Genomic DNA, 19018 nt, shown 5'->3' with positions numbered 1-19018 from the left:
GCCTAGCCTTTTGTCAAACTTGTTCTCGCGCTTTGAAATTGAAGAAACCGAAACCTGTTGAACGCTTGCCATCTACTTTTTTTTTTCATCGGTAGCGTCAAAATTGTCTTGTTGGTTTACGGGTGCGGCGTTCTTGGTACGGTTACCTTTAAGGTCGCCTATTTTTTCGAATAACCCCTCCTTTAGCTTATGGTTTCGCAGCAAGTAACGCACTTGCTTTGCTGTCAAAGTCGCGTTGAAAGCAAACTCACCTGTACCGAAGCCTAAAGGTATTCCGTTGTATTTTTTCTTTAATAAAAAACCTGTTTTGTTGACCATAATTGTTTTCTCTTTTATCATTTTCAAAAACCGTTCTATATTTCGTAATGCCTGATTGCAGGACAAACAAAACTCCTTCAAAAAAACAGCGCGATAGTCGTTGGCGAAGTCTATTACCAGCCGTGTGCCGTCCTCCTTCGTACCATTTAATATCTCTTGCGCAGTATACTCATCCCATTTCTCAAAAAACGTCATTCATATTTTTTTAGGCGGCAAACTTGTTATCAAACGCTGTCTTCGTAGTCGCGTAGTCAGTGTCAAGAAGCAAATGAGGTAAGTAAGGCTCTTTAAAACCTTCGGGTGTTGCCAAGCTGATAAACTATAGTGCCATCGTTTTCGTTAGACCCGTCTGCCCAATTCTGAAAGTTCTAGTCCGAAGGACAATCCGAAGAACAAGAAAGCATCTTTGTTGTCGACCCCCTTCCAGTTGCGCTCCAAAACCGCATACACTTTAGCACCTGCTACAAACTTATTGATTTGCGCGCGCGCTTGACCTGATGGGTCAGCAGCACGTATACCTGTGATGGTGTGACGCACTCCGTTTTCGGTATCTCCACCACCTTCGAAGGCGTTAGTGTATTGCATCACTTTTTTGATGCCTTCAACTTTATACCCTGTCTTACCGGTAGCCTAAACTAATCCCCCGTTAGTAACTCACTAGGAGTGTGCGTCTTTGACTTATACCTGTATTAGGTAGGTCGTGACGGTTTGATCAATATCAGGTCTGTGTACTATAACCCGCGACGCTTCGGTTGTCGCAATCACGTAATATATCATTTGAAATTTCTGCGCAAATGCTAGGCATGTTTTTTTGTTTTAAATGTTATCATTCGTTTTTAATAAGCCACTACTGCAAGGTCAGGGGTGAGGAACTTTGCGTCCAACTTCATGGCGTAATCCATGATGTTTTTCTTTAAAGTTCTGTCATAGAAAGAATCGATCGTGTCTATGTCCTCTGTCGATGTAGTCCCACAGGTATGTTGTTTTTTAGTCGTCAAAACTGCACGGTTTGGTAGGTTGTACTTAGTACCATCAGTGCTATATCCCTTTATTATTTGAGCCCAGTCAAAGTGCGGGACAACGTCAGCACCTCTGAACTGAACAACACCTTTAGACCCCTTTAAAAGACGTTCTAATGAAAATCCAGAACTAGTATTCTCCAAATAAGTAACGTAGTTTTTATAAATCGACGGCGTCACGTGTATTTTGACAACCATACCCATAGATGGTTTCAACAAATGTTGTTCAAGCAAAGTAGATGAAGCATTGTACATCGCTTCAAACAATTTTTTAGCCATATCAGCCGGCAAATCATTTTGCGCGTCGAAGGTAGCGCCGTCGTTTTCAATTATTTTTAAAAATAAAATCCTGCCTGTCCGACGTTTTGTCGGCACGTCCGCAAATATCTGCTTCCACAACCCATCAAACGGAGTGAAAATATCCGATATCTGTACCGTTGGCGTACACGCCACCGTTGTCGATAGTGTTCGCAGCAGTGTCGCCAAACCATACTAAGCGCTCGGCTGCCTTCTTAGCTTCCTTCCGCTATCTTGACCATAATCAAACCAAGGGCTTGCTGTCAATTCTGATCGAAGAAGTCAGGGTTAACCCTCTCGTATTCGTCGAACAGACGGATCAACGCGTCAACGTCTGTCTGGCAATGCTCAAACCTATCACCTATTACCGTCGGATCCCATACTTTTCACTCATGGGAAATTGTTTACCCGATGCAGCACTTCGCACCCTGTTATTTGTTTTCCGGTAAGTCCGATATCGCCGATGATAGGTATTTGCATCTTGCTGTTTATCCCAGTTTGGATAACGTGGTGATCGCTAAGGTCGCCGTTAGCCAACACCTGCAAAAAGACAGCCTTGGCAATATCGCGAGCGTCTTGTACCCTACCCTCTGTGAAACTTAAATCTTGTACGTTAATCATTGTCTTTGTTTTTAGTTAAATTTCTTTTTTAAAGTATCTTCCCAGCCTTCGGCTTTGAACAAGCTACGCACCTTCGCCGTTTGTTCTTTAGTTTTGTTAGCCACTGTGTCGTTTTTGTATTGGGAAGTTTCGAGCCCAGCACCTTACGGATAGCTGATAGTTCAGCGCGCATTGCGTCGTTCTCTTTCTTGACCCCTACTACTAAACCTTTCACCGCTTCCACTATTTCTTTCAATGTCGGCGCTGTTTCGGTTCGTCTGTTTCTTGCGGCATTGACGGTCGTTTATCTCTGTCACCACACCATCTACGAAGGTATACGCAATACCGTCAGCATTGTAAATGTACCGTTCGCACTGTCTTCGCCGACAGTCGCCTTACTACCTACTTCTATCTTATCACCCTGTTCCGAGATCGGGAAACGTGAGTTCAACACCGTTAGCATCTTGTAACACTACTAACGCGACAGGCTTACCCATAGACGATGTTAAATTTTTGATAGCGTTTAACGCTATCGCTAGTTTGGATTCTTTTTTTTCTTCCATTTTATTTTCAGTTTTAAAATCATTTGTTAATTTCTTCAAGGCGACCGCCCTTAATAGCGGCTTGACCTCCGTTGCAATCCCAAAGTTGAGAGCTTCTTGCGGCGTGATATACGTTTCCTCCGCCATCATTTTTTTGCACCTCATCTTTAGTCAACTTTGAGCGCGAGGTGTATATTTCTATCATCCTGTTTTCGAGGTTACTTAATGTTGAAGCGCTTTTTTCTAATGTTTTTTTATCCCCCGCTACGGTAGTCCAAGGGTTATGGACGAAGATGTCCAGTAGTTCATTAGCGACCCGCTTGTCGCCCGCCATTAAATATAATAGACGCTGCGCTTTGAACATTCACCAGCACAAATGGTGGTGATGGTTTTACCGCTGTCTGATAGAGCACGCCAGTAAGGAGTAGACAGCGAAGCCCTCCTGTATGTCACCACCTGGTGAGTTGATATGCACGGCGATGTCATTCCCTTTGAATGCCTTTACCTCCGCTTCTATCCTTTTGTGTAGTCCTTCGGCTACCTTCCCGTAGATGTTGATTTGCTCCATTTACACAAATGTGTAAACGTTTGTTTGAACATGCAAGTATTTACGCGACACCACTTTGTCGCTACCCCTTCATACGCTTGTAGGTGCGCTGCACGGTGCGGAGGGACCACACCCATTTTTTCAGACACCCTTTTAAAAACCTTACTCTTTTTCAGTTCGCTTGTACCTTCGAGTTCTAAACATTGTTCGTAGATGTCTTTTTGCACTGCAAGGGTGATCGAAATCACCCCGTTCTTTAGCAACGGTGCTAGCTGTTTTTTATCCTCTAATTTTTTTAAAAGATTATACATGGGTTTACCACTTTGAGAGTGGACATGTTTCTTTTTTGCTTCTTATTTTTGGTGATATAGGACACCCGCATTTAGCGCACTTCTTGCCTTGAATGTTTTTAATAGTGCTGTCTGGGAGTAGCAACTCAAAAGTACCATGTACGCAGTACTTGCATGTGCTGCATATCTTGGCGCGTGCGTAATAGATAGTTTTTCGTTTTTGAAAAACAAATAGTTTACCCACCCACTTATTATGTTGTATATCTTCATCATAGTATACTCTCGTCTATGACACTAGCTACCCTTACTTTGTCCTGTGTTTGATGTCCTCGACCGTCACAATAGGAGGCGGCAATGCTGCTGCAGCTTCGATGATGAACAGGTCACGCATATTTTGCAGTTCAACCCCAGTGATGCCGCGCGCGTGCGTTGCACTATACCTCCCCCAGCGGTAAGGTGTTAAATCCGTAATTTCTTGATTGTTTTTAAACGCCTCGTTGAACCCCATGAACAACGAAGCTGCGCGTTTGGTTCAATCACGCCTACTAACTCATCTTTCTCACCCTCGAACACCGTGCCGTCCTCCCCGTAGAACTTAGTACCTCCCTCTGCATGTGCCCTACCTCCTATCCTGAATAAGCCGCCGCCACTTGCTTTGGGAATAGAGCCACCTCCTTTGCTTATCTGTCCTCCTTTGATGGTTGTCAGTCCACCTGCAAGGGATGTTCAACCCCTCGCCTATTCCGCCGATGTCAATGCCTGCTAATCTTGGCAACGTTGGCTAGTCCTGCAGCTACCAAAATACCCGCTATTATTTGGCCCGCTGGCGGAGGTATAAGCAACGCCTGTGTTGCTGCGGAGTAGGTATTGATAGTACTTTGCGCTATCGCTGCCGCCTTGCTAACCGCCGTTTGTTCTCCCGCAATTTGACCTATTGCTCCTGCTACCTGCGCCGCACCAGCTATCTGCTGGAACAGTGCCGCACGTGAGATGTCGCGTTTCTTCAACGCTGCTGTGCGTTCAATGTTTATCAGCGCTTGTTGAAATTGCTCTTCTGATATTAAGAGCTTCTCTCTTTGTGATTGGTACAGCACCTCCCTGTCGGCTTGTTCTTGTGATATGCGTGCTAGCTCTTGCGAGAACTGATTTGAGTTATACTCCTGTGCGTCGAGCGCATCGGCTTGGCGTTGCAGTTGGGTGTCGAATAGTTGACCTTGCCTAACCCGTTCTTCTTCGGCTTTTTGTAAAGTGAATTTGTCATTTAAGAATTTGCTTTCAATCCCTATTTTTTCAACGTTATATTGCCTTTCAGAAATGACCTCTGCATCCCTACGCTCTTGTAGCTTCTCTAGCTCGAGTGCCTTTATTTCTTCCAGGTGCTTGCGGCGTAGTTCGTACTTCTCATCGTTAGTGATACCCTCGCGTATTAATTCATCACTCAAAGACGTATTGCTTAACGCCACTTCTTCGTTGAGGTATTGCACCGTCAATTCCGCGCGCTTCTTAGCGCTCTCCGCTTCGATGGCTCGCTTCTCTGTTTCTGCAGCTTCGGTGGTCTTCAATTTTTTAGCCACCTCCTCGTTTATAATTTCTATCCGCCTTGCGGAGACCTCCTCTTCAATCTTCAATTGGTCGGCTAACGCCTTTGTGGAATACTCGTTGTTTTTTATAAATAATTCCAGTTCACTTTTTGAAGCGTTGATTGCCTTTTGAGCAATAGCAACGTTCAAAGCGTTTAGTTTGTTCTTCTCGCCCGTCACCTTACCCGTGGCATCCTTCTCCGCGATCAACGCCTCGTTTATTTTGTTCTGAATTTCTAAACGATCTTCATCGCTAGTGTCGTTTAATGATGCTTTCAGGTTTAGTAGTTCGACCTCCAGGTCACTACGCTCTTTCACTACTGCCGCCTCTTCCCGTGCTATCGCTATTGACCGCTCGCCAGCTACCCTCCTTTGTTCGTCCGTCTTGGTTATGTCCTCTGCAATTGCCTTTTGTCGCTCAAAGGCTAGCGACAATTCTGTTTGGCGCTTCACGAAGTCAGCTGCTGTGCGGCCTAGTTCAGCTTCTATCTCCGCGATCCTCACACCTGTGCCTGCAGCGTCTGAAATTAGCTTTGTGAATCCTTGCGCGCCCCTCCTTGTCTTGCCAATAAGATCGTCGACACCTGTTACCACCTTCAAGTTGGCATTGGCTAAGTCGGTGTACCCGTCAGCGAACCCGCTGCTGATTATCTTACCTAAACTTTTGAAAGACCTCCCCCACCGCGACTACTCTGTTTACAAGGCTAGTTTTGATGACCTCCCATAACTTCCGTACTGCCTCCTGCGGGTTGGCGAAGGCGTCGAATATAGTTTCGCCAAGCTGCTGAACCTCTCCCAGCAAGGCTGCGCTTATTGCTTTAAACGCTTCGAGCCCTTTGTTGATGAAGTTGATCCCGCGTTGTGTTGTGGATAGAAACGTGATCAACGCGCCAAGTGCCACGACCAACGCGCCAACACCTGTGCTGATGAGGGCAAGACGGAATAGCTTCAACGCTTTTGAGGATGCATTAGTAGAAGCTGTCATTGCAGTAAGTGCCGCCGCCTGTTCTTTAGCCGCCACCGCGGCTGCTTTTAGGCGCTCATGTGTGCCTGTAAGGACAGCCCCGAAGGGACCGAGTGAGGACAATGCACCTTTGATACTCTCCTCATAACTTCCTATTCCTATCTTCTGTTCCTCGAGGGCACTCACGTTGTCCTTGATGAAGTCGTTGTTTTCGTCTATTTTTTTATTGATGGCGTCGCGTGCTTCTAGGCCTTCTTTAGTGTTTAAATTTAATTCATTACGCACCTTAAGGAGTGCTTTGTTAGATTCGCGCGCCTCGTCGATAGAGTTGGTCTCCTCTTTTAATTTTTCGGCAACATTACTTAGCGTCACCTCTTGTTCTTTAGCCACCGAAGTGCTTGATTTGACGAAGTCGTTGTTTTTCTTTATGGTTTTGTTAATCAACTTTAAGGTGACCTCGCCTTCCTTGGTAGAGGTGTCTACCTTCTCGCGGGCAGCGGCGAGGTCTTTGTTAGCTGTCTTGGCTTCAGCTATTGTTTTAACCTCCTTAAATAACGTGCGGGTGTTTTCCTCTACGGCTGTTTTACTAGCCTCAATAGTTTTGTTGTTGGCGTTGTATTGATTGGTCAAGGTTTTGATCGCGCGTTCCTTGTCAGTGAAGGTGCGTATTTGCTTCGCGTCGGCGGTTGTTAAATTCGCGGTTTCTTTTTTGAGTTCTTTCTGTTGCTCTTTAAGGGCTATCAGTTTCTTGATAACCTTGTCGTTTTCGGCAACGAGTTCGTCAGTATTGACTTTTAGTTCTGCTAATATGATGGGGTCAGCTGCCATTATACTTGGATTAATTCAACTTCGGTCAACGAACCCCTTAGTTTGTAATTGTTTGATCTTATTTAAATAAAAAACACCTCCCAATTGTTCGATATACTTTAGCTTTTGGAACACCGAATCCATTACGTCTGTAGGGTTCATGTTCAAAGCTACTGTTTTTATTTCGTTTTTGGATATCGCTTCAAAAATCGCGTTGTAAAAGGGAGTGTAATATTGTAAATCTAGGTTTAGCAACCTGACATTGTACAATTCGAAGTTGTCGCCAAAAAAAGTAGTGTTAAAATTCTTGAATAACAACGACCCATCAAAGGTAAAGGGTTCAGCCGACGCGTGTACTAGGTTGGTCGGGTGTTCCATGACGACAGTTGTCTTTATGTCACCAGCCAAAGTGTCGGAATAGAGGTTATAAAAGGGGAGGTTTGCATATTCGGGGAAATGAATGTTGAGCAGCACTGCATAAGAAGGGTAGTAGAACATTCGAGGAAGCGCAAAGAGGCTTTGGAAGAAAGTATATTCACTCTCACCCTCTTTGTCGAGTGGTAGAAACGCGTCCATCGTTGCCCCTTCACCTTCGGCGTAACGCATGTAGTTCTTCTTGCCATATTTTTCATCGAATGAATACGTTTCTTTTTTAAGATGCGAGAATTTAGCCGTCCAATCAATTCAACGTTGGTGGCGCTTTTGTCGCTGATGAAATTTTGAATGGACTTGAAAACATACTTATTACCACTATCCCTAAAGTACGCTAAAGCCGTACTTATTTATCACCTCTTTGATGATGTCTATTTGCTTAATGTTGCTGTCCAAAATCTTGGTAAAGTCAACCTCCCTACCCTTGGTGATGTCCGCAGCAGAGAACACAATGTAGGTGTTCTTTATCTCAAATATTTGGTTCGGTTTTTGGTCTACCCATTGATAGCCGACACGTATTACGCTTGATGGTTGGTTGAAGTCGCGCAACACGATCACAAAGAACTCCCTAAATGTCGACGACGATCCCGTCGGCTCAACGCCGTTGTCGCTAAGTTGTTTTCCGTACATAAACACACCGTCAATTTCAACGACTATACCTACATTGGCGATGTCGCCAGTGGTTTCGACCACTATTTTTAAGAACAACGTCACTGCCGTTTGGCGATGCGGTAAACGAGAAAACCTCATTGTACCCTTCGGGATTTGGGGTAGACGCTGACCCCGTAACAAATTCACCCTGCGACGCTGTTGGCGGCACTGGATGTGTGCCCGTAGCGTCAACATACGACGTAGCCGTGTTGCCAAAGTGGATGTAGGCGGTCTTTAAATTTTTGTGAAAATTAACGTTGGTAATAGTGTTGTTCAAAGGATTTAGAGGGTCGTGCATTCGATCCGCGCGGTGGTCTTTGAGAACTGGTTGCATGTATCGTTCTGGATGGTTTGCTGGAGGTAAGCCGCGAACTGGCATTTATGACCTCATGATGAAACCTACCCTTTGAGTGTTCTGCAAAGGGTGAATGTCTTGGGCTGCATCGTCCACGATGTCTGAATTAGCGTCTTATTTCAAAGCCGTTCTGCATCAAAATTTGATAAAAAAGCGTATGCAGGAAGACCCCCGGTACGAAGGAATCCAAGTGAATGGCGTTAGCTTGACCCGTCCACACGTCCCGACCTACGAAGATAGATCCCGAAGGATCGATATCTCTAAATTGGATTTGATCTTTCCGGTATTTTTATCATAAACGGCGTAGAGGTACTTGTAACCACCGTTGGATTTAGCGCCTAATTTGATCGTGTACACGTTTAGCGCGTGGTTCGCAAAAGAGAAGTCGAGGTCTACAACCTTCTTGTCCCCTAATGTATTCTTAAGGGTCGCATTCTTACCAAACACGGAGACCTCGAAATAGGAGGTGACGGCATCTTTGGTGAATGACTTGATCTTAGCGTATCCCTCATCGAGGGTTGTCACTCCGTTAACGCTTAAAGACGCCTCTATCCGTTGCTTTGTCTTCGTCGACGCGTTGCCTATGACGCTTAACGCGTCAAACAGGTTGATGTTTTTTTGCGTTGCCGGTACTTTGAAGGTGTGGCTAAAACTATTGTTACGTTCATCAAGCGTTCGCAGGTCGTTATTTTGCAACGTTTGCGCTATCGCTACGCTGTCGAACAGGTCTACTTCTTGACCGCCAAGGTATAATGTGATCATAATTTTTGGCTGTATCTTTCAGGCAATAGCACCTTAATTTCAAGGTACATAAAATCGTGTTTGCTTCGCCTAATGGGTGCTGTCCCGTTAGCGAGTGTCACCGTCACCCACCTATCTGCATCGTTACTACTGTGTTTGTCGCGGGTGTATAGCTGGATCGATGGAGACCCTAAAATTTCGGTTACTAAAATTGATTCTGGGATTGTCATCTTCCCTGAATTCAGCAGTACACTGTCCATGGATGACGCACCTAGCAACGTCGAGCGCTTAACGGTGTCGGCGATGTTATCATAGTCCGTTGTCTTCGCTGGGTAGTTTTTCCCAGTACGCTCGATGCTGTATTCTTTGGAAAAACAACCAGTATGTATACGTCCCTCTGCTGTTGAGGAATTTCAAATACACACCCTCACACTCGTCGCGCTTCGTTTAGCAACACCGTGGAGGTGGCTTCGTTTGTCGTAAAATTCTATCTCGTTATGTCCTTCATTGATCGCTAAAATTTCAAGGATGTTTAGGTTTACAACACCGTCGTCGATGTTGAATCGGTACATGCCAACCCCGTCAAACATCGTCATAAGGTCGGCGTAAGCGCCGTTAGTAAGGTTTGTAACGGTGAAGGTGGTCGGCACTTTTGACAAGAACAAAGGTAGATCAAATGGATACCCTTCGAAATATGTCACCGACGTCAAGGTGTGTTGTTCGGGTAGCATCGAGTTGATGCTTTGATAGAAAGCCGACGACCCCCTGTATTTGAGTAGCTGCGATGTCACCGCCGAAGCACCTAACGTCGCTATCACCGTGATAGATGTCTGTAAGGTTTCAGACACTGCACCTCCCGACGTGTGGGTGACAACGGTAATACCAATGTCGATGTACTTTGCAAGTGCTGTGTCGTGTGCCAGATAGTCGTCGTATGTGTAAAATCCGAAGTTACTTTCATCTTCGAACGCCACCCGTGCGTACATTACCCGAAGCAACTCCGCGAGTTGAACAAGGACGTCCACCTTGTTGGTCGGCGTCCTCACGAACAGGGTAGTGTTGCCAGCTTGCAGCTGAATAGTGTCAAAGGTGTCTGTTTCCTAGGTCATCGACGTTCAGCGTCACGTTGACGTTGTCGAATATGTTTTACGGGTGTCTCTAAGTCAAGCCCAGATAATATCAAAATTAGCCATTTTCTTTTGGTTTTTCCTCTATATTATTTTTCAAAAAATCGTATATGAAATCGGCAAAGGTCTTTCCAGCCACATCGCGCACCTTGTTTCTTAACATCTGTTTGCCACGCCTTGCTAAATGCTTCGTCTAATAGGTCACTAGCACCTTCGCGGTAGCGCTTCGACCCGCGTCGAAGTATAGAATAGGACAGGGCGTATGGGTTCATCTTCTTTGCATCTTCAACCCCGTCGTTTATACCTTTGTCCTCGATCCATTTCTCTAAATTTTGTGCGAGTTCCAAGCCATTCGTCACTTGGTATGGAACACACATTTGGGCGGCGTCCCGTATATCATTTTACGAGTGTATTCGTTGCCTAACATTTGCGCCGTCACCTCTGTATCGGAGGTGGTCAAATTGACGCTTACCGTCCTCCCCCAATGCCCGCTTGCTTTCAAACCCTTCGAAATGTAAGACGTAACTACCTCGTTCTTTTTGTTTAAAAACTCTTCTGTCAAAACATTGGTGATTTTGGTTATGACGTCCATCAGGCATTCGTTATTTTTAATGCATAAAACACAATGATACCGTCAAAGTTAACATCAAACTGGTTGTACACCTCCGTTGCGTTGGGGCGAATGTTCAAGGTATGAGGTGTGCCGCAGGCGTATGTGTAGAGGTCGTTGAATATTCCTCCGTTGTCTATTAGCTTTTTGACCCGCCTCTCGTACTTGCCTTCATTACCCTTTATCTCCTCGTCGATGGTCGACCCATCCTTGTATAGCATGAACATTACACCCTCATAGTTCATAGCTGTAACTACGTTGTCACCTTCTAAAATCGGGTAAACCGTTGGGTAAAATGGAACACCTTTAATTGTGGGTCGTCCTCGCCGTCGGCATCGGCGAGGTTGGAGAAGTCTAACCGTTCGCGATCGTGTTGAAAGTAGTGCCCGTGCTGCTCGGCGAAACCCTTGAAGTAGTCTACATTTGTCATCTGTTGTATGCCATGTCTATATCATTTAGCACCTTCATTCCGGTATAGTATCGAGAAGACGAAGGGCGTTAATTCCAAACCTCTCCACCACCTGTGGGAGGTTGGCTAAATGTTTCTGCAAGTTTAAAAATATGATTCATATCTCCAAATATCGCTAGCTTGTCAAGACCTGCGTTGACTAGCTTTGGCGGCATGGATGCAGGGCGTAGATGTTCGTTCTCTCGTTCTACTATCTTCTGCACCTCCGTTTTTGACGTAGTTAAGCGCTTCAAAAACACCACAATATCGGCGTTCAGCGTCTTGCGGTGTGGCACTTCGAACACGATACGCATCATCTCACACGCGTTATGAGGAGTGAATTTGGCTAACCCCGTCTTCAAAAACGAGACGTCGCAAAACGGCAACGCTTGTAGGTTCGCCGCCGAGCCGCCACAGAATCTAGGTGACCCCGCGACGTGTCGGAGGGTGAAAAATAGCGCTCGAAAATCGTCATCGTTTAGGGCGAAGAAGCGCTTTACCTTGATGTGGCGTAGTTCGCTCATCCTGCAAACCTCATTATTTTGGGGCGTGTATGTGCCTCCATCGCGTAGCGTAACGCGTCTAACGCGTGGTTGTATTCGTCGATTGGCACACCGGTACTCTTGCCGTGTTGGTCTTTACGGTAGGTGTAGTTTACATATTCCTCGTGGATATTCTTTGATACGGAGGTGACGGACACCTCTAAACCGATGATGTTCTTGACCCCGTACATGATGGCTGCGCCCTGTGACGGTCGGACGTAGTACCCCGCGCGCTTCAAGTCCTCGATGTCCTTCGGGCAAGCCTTGTCGGCGATGATGCGGGTCGATTTTTTGATCCCAAGCCCAGAAATCCGTTCTAAAAAGTCCTTATTTGTCAACCCGACAACGTAGATATACTCATGGACGTATATTTTTTGGTCATGTTTTTTTGACCCCGACCAACGCCATCGGGGATGTGAAGCCGAAAATCCAACCCTAAAACTTCGGGGGGGGTATTGGCAATTTGTTCATACTCGCTTTTTGGTGATTTTACCCCATCCCGAATAGATACACCCTACTGCTTCGGAGGTTACCTTGCCAAGCACTACCGAGTAGTAGCGATGTGGGTTGGTGACCTTATAGTTTTTCGTAAACATTCACCGTTGAGGTATCTATATTAGCTAGGTTGTCTCGATAGGTCGAGAACACGGCGTAAATGCTTGGGTCGTCCTTGGGGGTAGCGGTGAAAAAGTCGTCGTTTCCACCCTCGCGGTGGAGGTCGAAGAACCTCTTAATTAAAAAGTGGTTAGCCTTTGGTGCGTTGAAGGATAGTACTATTTGGCAACCTTCGTCGCCTTTGGTCGTGCGGAGCGATTCGTTGAGGTTATTAAAGTCCTCCTCGTCAATCTCATCAGCCTCCTCGATCCAGACATGAGTGGCATTTGCAATAGATTTCAGCTTCGATTTTCGTGAATTACTCGACTTTTGGAAGCCCTTCGAGTGAATGAAGTTGGACGTTTTTAGGTTCACAAACGCCATCGCGTGGTCTTGGATGGCGATGTCGCCCTGTTCCTCTCCAAGCACCTCACCTACCCTGTCCTTCAAATCCAAAAAACAACTGTCACGAACATCGCTATACACCTGTCGCATAATATACCCCCTAAAATAGCGTCGCGTTAGAAGCCAAAATAGGAAGAGCGACGAACAGGTGTGTGACCCTCCACGACCTCGACCTCCCCATATCAATATGTAGCGGGCTTTTGACCGCGCCCTTAAAGATGTCGGCGTACAAATGTGAGATTTTGAAGTCCCAAACAGGCTGGTCACCCATTGGCTTTGGTGGCTTTGGTCGGTGGCTTGGCGGTGTCCGCAAACATCGGAAGCGTTTCAGCTTCGATAGGGGGCAAAAGGGGGGTAGTTGGGGTATCCCCCTTACCCCCCTCATCAACCTTGGTAGAGGTTTTGGAGAAGTCCTGAAACACCACCTTAGAAAGTGTCTGAATGTCAGCGGATAGGTGAGCATCGAGCTCGACGTCGATGGCGTGTAGCTTTGGGAGGACGAGTTTCATGAAGTCGTGGACGATTTTCAGCGCCTTCGCGGGGTCGACCTCCGCAACCTCGTCGATCCACCCTTGAACCTTTGGCATGTTCTTCTTTATAAGCCTATGGATGGCGATCCGGAGATTCTGCAGGGTACTTGGACTTTGAGCCCTTTGGGCGACCCGTGTTTTTGGCAGGGTCCTGAAAAATGGTAAAGACGCTTTTCGGTCGAGCAATGTGTCGCGGATCATGGCTTCTTTTCATGGCACAAAGATACAAAGTTTTATTTTAGTTTTAAAAATACATGATTAATATCATATTTTTGAAATGTTTTGTCATTTTATTTGTTCCTTTTTAGCGCATAGAGGCGAAAGGGAAAGCTACCCTATCCCTACCCTTTCCAAGGGCTTTTTTGACCCTTTCCAGGGGCTTTCCCGACCTTTCCCATTTGACTTTTTTAGCCAATTTTCTACGTTTAGAGCAAATAGAGCGTGATTTTAGCGTGAATTTTAGAAAAACATCGTCAAAAAAACTATTTGGCAATATTTTAAAGGTAAAACAGCGTCTTTCTCGCCAAAAAAATAGGCTAAAAAAAGTGCAAAAAAACTTTGAAAGTTAAAAAAAAGGGTAGGTAACCACCTAAAAAGGCCCGTTTCCACCGTGGAAACGCAAGGAAAGGGGGTAGGGAAAGGGTAGGGAAAGGCCCCTAAAAGGTTTATAAAAAGGGGTAGGAAAGGTCGGGAAAGGGTAGGGAAAGGGTGTTTAAAAAGCAGAATAATATAAACTTTGCGCAGAATTATGTAAATATGTATGTTTAAACAACTACTTTTAGCGTTATTTTTTAGGAGGTGTTTTAGTGGTTGTTTCCAAAAAGGAAAACACTCTTTCAGGTGTGTAATGTTTCTTCACAATTTTGTAATGGTTTGTCAAATGGTAAAATGTGGATCGTTTGTTAATACTTTGTGGATAACTTCCTTGTTTTGTGGATAACTTCACAAAAGGGGTGCGTATATTTGCCTTATGAAAAAAAAAATAATATATCTGGCAAAAATAGATGAAAAAAGCATGGACGGAATGGAGAGCTACTTTGGCGAAAACCGAGCGGATAATAGTGACCTCATCAAGGTCACCCGTTGCCTTGCGACAAAGAGCGTTTTAAGCATTGTCCTGCAAAAGCAAAACAAAGAAACGTAACCCATCGTCGAATGTGATGTTTTGCGCGCTTTTAAACCAAAAAATCAATTATAAACCTTAAATTTTAGAAAATGAACACAACAGAAATCAAAGAATTACAAAAACACGTACTTGACGTTATAAATATAAGCAATGGAGTGGGGTATGATGGCAGCACCTTCGACGAAGGCACTTATAGAGGGTGCGGTAAAGTAATGGGTACGGTGAATGATGGACGTATCGTAGCGTCCATCTCATGGAGATGAGCCCGACGACAATGCTGACGAGAACTTTGGGGTTTGGGAGAGGATAACCAAGAGCGCACTAGCCCATTACGGACGCGTCATCTCTGGTGACGCATCTGGGGGGTGTTTCCTTCGTGAAAAATGAACAAGATGCCAGAGTTGTTTGGGTAAGGGGACACCTATTTGATACCTGATATAACAAGGTGGATAGGTGCGTGCGTGCATGAGGTGCGTTGATGAGTGCAGAGTGTAGAGTGCAGAGTGCGCGGTACAAAGACCCTTGTTTTAAAAATCGAAAATCCCGAATTACTGGCAAAAACCCCACTTTGTGGATAAAATGTGGATAACTACCCCAAATGTGGATACTTTGTGGATACTTTGTGGATAACTTCTTTGTTTTGTGGATTATTTTAGCCTCTTCACCCCTTATATTTGTATTATAATTAAATGATTATTAAAACTAAATACACAACGATGACAAACACAAACACAAACACAACGACCACATTAAGCCTCGAGGAAACTTGCCGAAAAAACTAAAACAACACCGGAAGGGCAAATACAACTTTTGAAAAAAATACGGAAAGAAACGTATCACGTGGACTAGCGACAAACGAATGCGAGCACCAACTCACAACACCCACATTCAGTATAAGATAAATCTTACTACTACAAAGATGCTGAAGGCAAAATAAAGATAAGCGTGTTTGTAAAGGGGGATACCTCTTTAAAAAACATCCTTTGCACCAAAGAGGGTGAGGAGCGCGACATGCAATACATGTTAGATCATGCCGTGACTGGCGATATGAACGTCGCCAATAAAAAATAGTATTTTAGCCCTAAAAACACAATAAAAATGAAAGAATTAGTAGAAATTGCTGATAAATTTTTCAGAAAATACCTACAAAAGAAGTGCCCTAACGCCTTCGCGAAGGCGAGGTGTTAAAATCCTCTCACCGCCAGGTGAGAGGATTAAAAGAAATAGATGTATGGGGTCTTAACATAAACCTCACTATCTGGGATTGAGTACTTTACGGCTTTGGAGGAATTACGTTGTCCTTTCAACGACCTCCCTTCTTTGGATGTGAGTAAGAATAAGTTTTGAAAAATTTTGAATTTTCTTATAATTCCCTCACTTCTCTGGATGTGAGTAAAAACAAGGGGTTTGGTATATTTGAATTGTTCTTAAATTGTCCCTTCTCTGGATTGAGTAAAATAACGGGTTTGGAGGGTTTGCAGTTGTTCTTATAATGCCCTCACTTCTTTAGATGTGAGTAAGAATACGGTTTTGAAAACTTTGGATTGTCGGAATAATAACTCCCCATTATCTGGAATGTGAGTAAGAAAAGGTTTTGACAGATTTAAAATAAAACAAAAATGAAAGAATTAGTGAAATTGCTGATAAAAATTTTAGAAAAATACCTCAAGATACTATCCCAACGCCTTCGAAAGCCGAGGGGTTAAACCCCTCTCACCGCCAAAGTGAATGGAGGTGAAACTTTTGCCGAATTTCGCGCCTCCGAACAACCTCACTATCTGGCATTGAACACTTTACGGGTTTGGAAGAATTACGTTGTCCCTTTCAACGATCTCACTTCCTCGATGGAGTAACAACAGGGCTTTGGAGGAGTTGTATTGTGATAGTAAAGCACTCACTTCTTTAGATGTGAGTAAAAAATAACAGTTTTGAAAAAATTTTAATTGTGATAGTAATGACCTCACTTTTTTAAAATGTGATAAAAACAAGGGTTTGGAGGAGTTGTATTGTTTTATAATTGCCTCCCTTCTCTGGATGTGAGTAAAAATAAGAATTTGAGGACTTTAATTTGCAAAAACAATAATCTTAAATCTTTGAATTTGGGCTGGCCCCAAAATTTGAGGTACTTGGACACAGTAAACTACAATTTTTAATCAAAAAAAACAATAAATAAAATGGAAACTAAAACAAAAATGAAAGAATTAGTAGAAATTCCTGATAAAAATTTCAAAAAAATACCTCAAGATACTATCCCTGATGCCTTCGAAGGCGGGTATTAAACCCCTCTCACCCAGAGGTGAAGGAGGTGAAACTTTTGCGAATTTCGCGTTTAACCATAACCTCACTATCTGGGATTGAACACTTTTGTAGGTATGGAAAATTATATTGTCGGAAATAATTTCCCTCACTTCTTTGGATATCAGTAAAAAAACACGCTTTGAAATATTTGGTTGCCGTCAATAATTCCCTCACTTCTCTGGATGTGACTAAAATACAGCTTTGGAATATTTGATTTGGTCCTTTTTCAACTCTCCACTTCTTTGGATATCAGTAAAAATCAGCTTTGACGGATTTGGATTCCCCTATAATCCCCTCACCTCTCTGGATTGACTAAAAATACAGCTTTGGAATATTTTGATTTGCGGTCAAAAATGTTTTACCTTCTGGATGTGAGTAAAAATAAGGTTTTGAAGGACTTTAATTTTTGAAAAACAATAAATCTTAAATCTTTGAATTTGGGCTGGTCCCCAAAAATTTGAGGCACTTGGAGACAGTCAACGAACAATTTTTAATCAAAAAAAAAAAAATCACCTTTTGTAGTTTTGTTTGTGGGCTACAGAGGTGACCACCCTCCATTGTTGTGGTGGAGGGTGGCTTTTTTACACAAAAAAATGAGAAATTTTAAAAAAAGAAAAGGATGAAAGTTTAAGTTTTACGGCAAAGTGCCCGCCCCCTTATCACCTTTAATTCAAAAGTTTTGAATCAAAACTATTTGGATTTACCTAAACTCTTGCATCAATCCGATGCGCGCTATGTACAAGGGAAAAAAGGCAACGGCATTGCTTTTTTTGGACAAAACATGCAAATAATATCTTTTTATTAACGGGGTTTTTTTGCTGGAAAAACCCCAAAAAATACACTTTAGGAAGCCGCTTTTTTGCCGATGATTTTCAACCGTATCTACATTCCGCAACTCAAAATTCGTCCTGGCACAAGTTTTTTGAAGGCGCAAAAAAACATGAAAAAAACGGAAAAAAAAATATTTAAACTTTTTAAAAAAATGACACTCCACACAACGAGAATTAACCTTCGAATCCGAAGAACTCACACTCGTATTTTTATAAAAATGAGCGAGTAAAAGCAGCGTTTCGCAAAATATTTACGCAATTTGTTCCTCCTTTGACACGCCCATGCCAATCAGCGCCCGTGTCGCCGAGCAGCGGCGGCGGTCCCGAAAAGCTTATATTTTGAAGGGGAATGGAAGGACAAAGGTGACAAAAGTAGAAGAACTTGGCAAAACCAAACGCATTCATTTTTGTGAAAAAGTTTGGGCAAAAGGTGAGGAAAAGGTAAATACCTAAAAAAACCGGCACGAAACAACAAGCACTTTGCGTTTTTTTCAACGGGCCAAAAAACTATAAACACCCTCCAAAGTATTTTCGGAGAGACAAAAAATTATCATAAAATCTACAAATACGAGGCATATTGATCTTATAAGTCAAAGGTTTGGGGGGACTTGTGATTTTTGATTTCAAAACCAACGAAAATCTTTATAAAAACTACAACGGGCAAAAACTTTTACCTCCTTTTGAAGATTTTTTAGATACCCCGTTAAGCAAATACACTTTACAACTGACACTTTACAGGATGTTGGTCGAAAATAGAGGTTTTAAGGTGCAGGGTACGGCGCTTGTGCATTTGTCGGGGGATAAAAAAGAAGATTTTAAAATGATTATAAAACCTGACGTGTCTGATCGCTTTCAAAAAAAAATACTTAAAAATTAAAAAAACACCGAAAAATGAAATTAGTTTTGGAATCTCCCCGTGAAAAAATGGCAAAAAAATGAAAAATTGAAAGTAAAAAACCCTCAAAGGGAGGTTCAAAATTCAAGATTTTTGGCTAAAAATGAAATTAGTTTTTAAAAATCTCCCCGTTAAAAAAACAACCAAAAAACGAAAAAATTGAATGAAAAAAATTACACAAAAAATGAACTTCAAAAATTATTTTTTTGCCTGAAAATCAATTAGTTTACCCCTTTTTTTTGAAAAAAACAAAGGGTTAAAAAAAAAAAAAAACGGGTATTTTTTCAATTTTTTCGCCAAAAAACAGATTAGTTTTTTAAAAAATAAAATAAACAAACGCATAAAAAAAATGGGAAAAAATAACTTTGAACTAGAAATAACAGCATTGTTCGTTGTTCACACCCTTTGAAATGATCAAACACAACACTCAACGGCGCAAAAACATTATAAAATTCACAAAAAAAGAGTTT

At 43.2% G+C, this 19018-nt stretch overlaps 1 protein-coding gene across 1 annotated transcript; it reads right to left on the bottom strand.

The window, feature by feature from the left end:
- Positions 1 to 4365: 4365 nt before the first annotated feature.
- LOC132730213 (uncharacterized) lies at positions 4366 to 6985 on the bottom strand. The gene is made up of 2 exons (XM_060716080.1): positions 5894 to 6985; positions 4366 to 5787 (listed from the first exon to the last, which is right to left on the bottom strand). Exons 1-2 carry the CDS (start codon positions 6983 to 6985, stop codon positions 4366 to 4368), a joined length of 2514 nt encoding a protein of 837 aa, XP_060572063.1.
- Between the last annotated feature and the right edge of the window lie 12033 nt (positions 6986 to 19018).

Source organism: Ruditapes philippinarum, unplaced genomic scaffold (assembly GCF_026571515.1).
Source record: "Ruditapes philippinarum isolate M1 unplaced genomic scaffold, ASM2657151v2 ctg16353_1_1_1_1, whole genome shotgun sequence".
In the NCBI taxonomy this organism is placed as follows: Eukaryota; Metazoa; Mollusca; class Bivalvia; order Venerida; family Veneridae; genus Ruditapes; species Ruditapes philippinarum.
The sequence above is the reverse complement of the archived record's forward strand: the minus strand, read 5'-3'. Positions and strand labels throughout refer to the sequence as shown.

Excerpts from the sequence above, each read along its gene's own strand:
- LOC132730213 (XM_060716080.1), bottom strand. The coding sequence starts at position 6,985 with ATGGCAGCTGACCCCATCATATTAGCAGAACTAAAAGTCAATACTGAC. Across the intron at positions 5,788-5,893 it reads AGGTCATCAAAACTAGCCTT|GTGGTAACAGGTGTCGACGA; the intron begins GTAAACAGAGTA and ends GCCAACTTGAAG.